Raw genomic sequence first — 2500 nt, forward strand, 5'->3', positions numbered from 1 at the left:
ATTAAAAAGAAACATAGTCACAGGCAGAGAAAATCTGCCTTTTATCATAAGAGATACAAAGGAGGGAGCCTAATCTCTGAACAGTTGCTCAAAATATAATTTCCTCTAAATATTTATCAGACGAGACGCTTCACCCTTTATAAAAACGTTTGGATAATGTGGTTCTTATAAGACACGGTCTGAAAATGGTTTGATAATGGCTGCAATTCTCTGACTAAGAAAGAACCACTCAATCGAGGCTCAGTGAAACCTGTGGCTAAACAACAGCCACCTTCAATGTCAAATTTCCAAGCTGCCTTCCGTTAAGAGGTCATACACTTCTCTGAAACTGCTGACTCTACCTAAATCCTCTCTCATTTGTCCTTCATTTCAAAACATTTGTTCTTCTTCAAGATGGTATTTTTAACTAGTAAGATGTTTAGAGTTTGTAGGATACATCAATGTAAATCGAACCAACTTCAGTATTTTATTAGCAGCTTTATCGATCGAAGGCCAAGTTGGTATAAACAGTGAAGATTGATTGCTAATATCCATAGCTTTCTCGGAGGACATTATTGATATCCGTTTGACATCGAAATACAAACACAAAAGAAGCCTTTATTAATTCAAAGCCTTAACTCTCTACTTGTTATGATTGACCGCACTTCATCCAACAACATTAAACATGAATAATCCGGTACAAAATGAAAAACAAAAACAAATCGAAAGCTATCGATATATTGCAAAGTTGAAATAGTTTTTGTTCACCAGGCTTATAAATACAGTCAACTTGTTTCAAGAGGTATTGTTGCGGAGACCGGTGAATAAGAGCGGTCATTGATCGGAAAAGTAACGAAGCTGAGAGTGAAACTGATAGTTTATAAATAATCGTGAAAGCAAAGTATTTTGGAAAGAAAGCAACGACAATATAAGACTCCAAGTTTGCGAACGTATTTGAGAAAAGCGAAATAACCTGCGGGCAAATTCTAGAGTCAAGGGGAACGAAAGTTCAAGTTGTACATCTATCTTAATAAGAGAGTAAAAAATCTGAAGATATTGTTTTAAGGACATATCATCTTGAAGCTTGAATTGTGAAATATCTTAAGTTTATTCTTAAATTGTCGGAACGAAGAGAATAGAAAGGAATAAAAGAAATCCTGTTTATCGAAACTGGAAAAAAAGAAATATTAAAAGGAAAGAAGATATTGTTTCCAGTGAGACACGTCTGGTTGGTCGATTTTGCAACTAAAAGGGAAGTTTACTTAACAACCCTGTAACAGTCATGAACCTTAAAGGTAAGTGAATTAATGATATTAGGAATGAAAAGAGAGATAAATTCTAAACTTGTTTTTATAATTCTATGATATAAACACTGTGGAGGCGCAATGGCCCAGTGGTTAGGGCAGCGGACTCGCGGTCGGAGGATCGCGGTTTCGATTCCCTGACCGGGCGTTGTGAGTATTTATTGAGCGAAAACACCTAAAGCTCAATACTGCTACTACTTGTGCTTTCATCGCATTAGGTTTATCATAATCCTTTTCCCATTTCCAAGGAGAATGGAAAGAAGAGAGGTGGATTCGTTTAAATCTTGGATCGACTGATAGAATTCTTTAGAGACATATTTTGTCCACAAATTCTGCACTTGTCACCACCTTCTGATGTGTTGTCTATTCTGTAGTTTTTGACTCAGTAGGTGAATATGAAATGTTATATCAGAACAAATATTACCTATTTGTGTATTCAAGAAACATGCTCTCTCTCCCTCTCTTTTTCTCTCTCTCCATCTCTTTCTCTCTCTCTCTGTATGTATATATATATATATACATATATATATATGCGTGTGTGTGTGTGTGTGTTATAAATGCATATCGTTATAGGTGTAAAAATACCATAAAAAATTATAGAAAAATGGAGGAGAAAAAGATGTTGAATCAAAATTAGATTTAATACAAAATAGGGTTCAATACATACGCGCATTTCAAAGGACAATACAAATAAGTAAGGAAAAATTTTGACCAAAGTAATTATGATTAAATTTATGCATTGTCATTTTCATCTGTGTGAGGAATTTTTGTAAGGACATCAAAAGAGGTTTAATAAAATAAAGTAAATTAAAAAAAAGATACAATACGGGAGAATACAAATGGGGTAATAGGGAAAAAAATCTGATATTTGCAAGCAAGTTTTAAAAGGGGAAAAAAGTAACAATAATAATAATAATAATAATAGTAAGAGAGACGAAAGGTAAAAAAGACAGACATACCTATGCTTATGCATGTCTATATGTGCAGTAATATACCTTTATCGGTATTTTTCAACTACTATTTTCGTATTCTCATTACTTGCTCTGGCTGTTTTTTTTTTATGAATATGATGAATATGAGAGAGATGAATAGACAAACACGCATGCGTGCATGTAATCTTGTATATTTTTCAGGAATGGAAACATCAATTCAATATCATTTGATTCTCCTATTGCTGCCATATTTCACGCTTGTATTTTCCGTAACACCTGTAATTG

The 2500-nt window shown here is 33.8% G+C and overlaps 1 protein-coding gene across 1 annotated transcript in view; it reads left to right on the forward strand.

Moving 5' to 3' along the window:
- The first annotated feature begins 617 nt into the window (after positions 1-617).
- Positions 618-2500, forward strand: part of LOC118761898 — a 6256-nt gene continuing 4373 nt past the window's right edge. Inside the window, exons 1-2 of the mRNA XM_036500088.1 lie at positions 618-1274; positions 2417-2500. The exon at positions 2417-2500 is cut by the window's right edge and continues 242 nt beyond it. Of these exons, the coding sequence (XP_036355981.1) occupies positions 1262-1274; positions 2417-2500 (97 nt within the window). The 5' untranslated portion in view covers positions 618-1261. The remainder of the gene's footprint in view (positions 1275-2416) is intronic.

This window comes from Octopus sinensis, unplaced genomic scaffold, assembly GCF_006345805.1.
Source record: "Octopus sinensis unplaced genomic scaffold, ASM634580v1 Contig18511, whole genome shotgun sequence".
In the NCBI taxonomy this organism is placed as follows: Eukaryota; Metazoa; Mollusca; class Cephalopoda; order Octopoda; family Octopodidae; genus Octopus; species Octopus sinensis.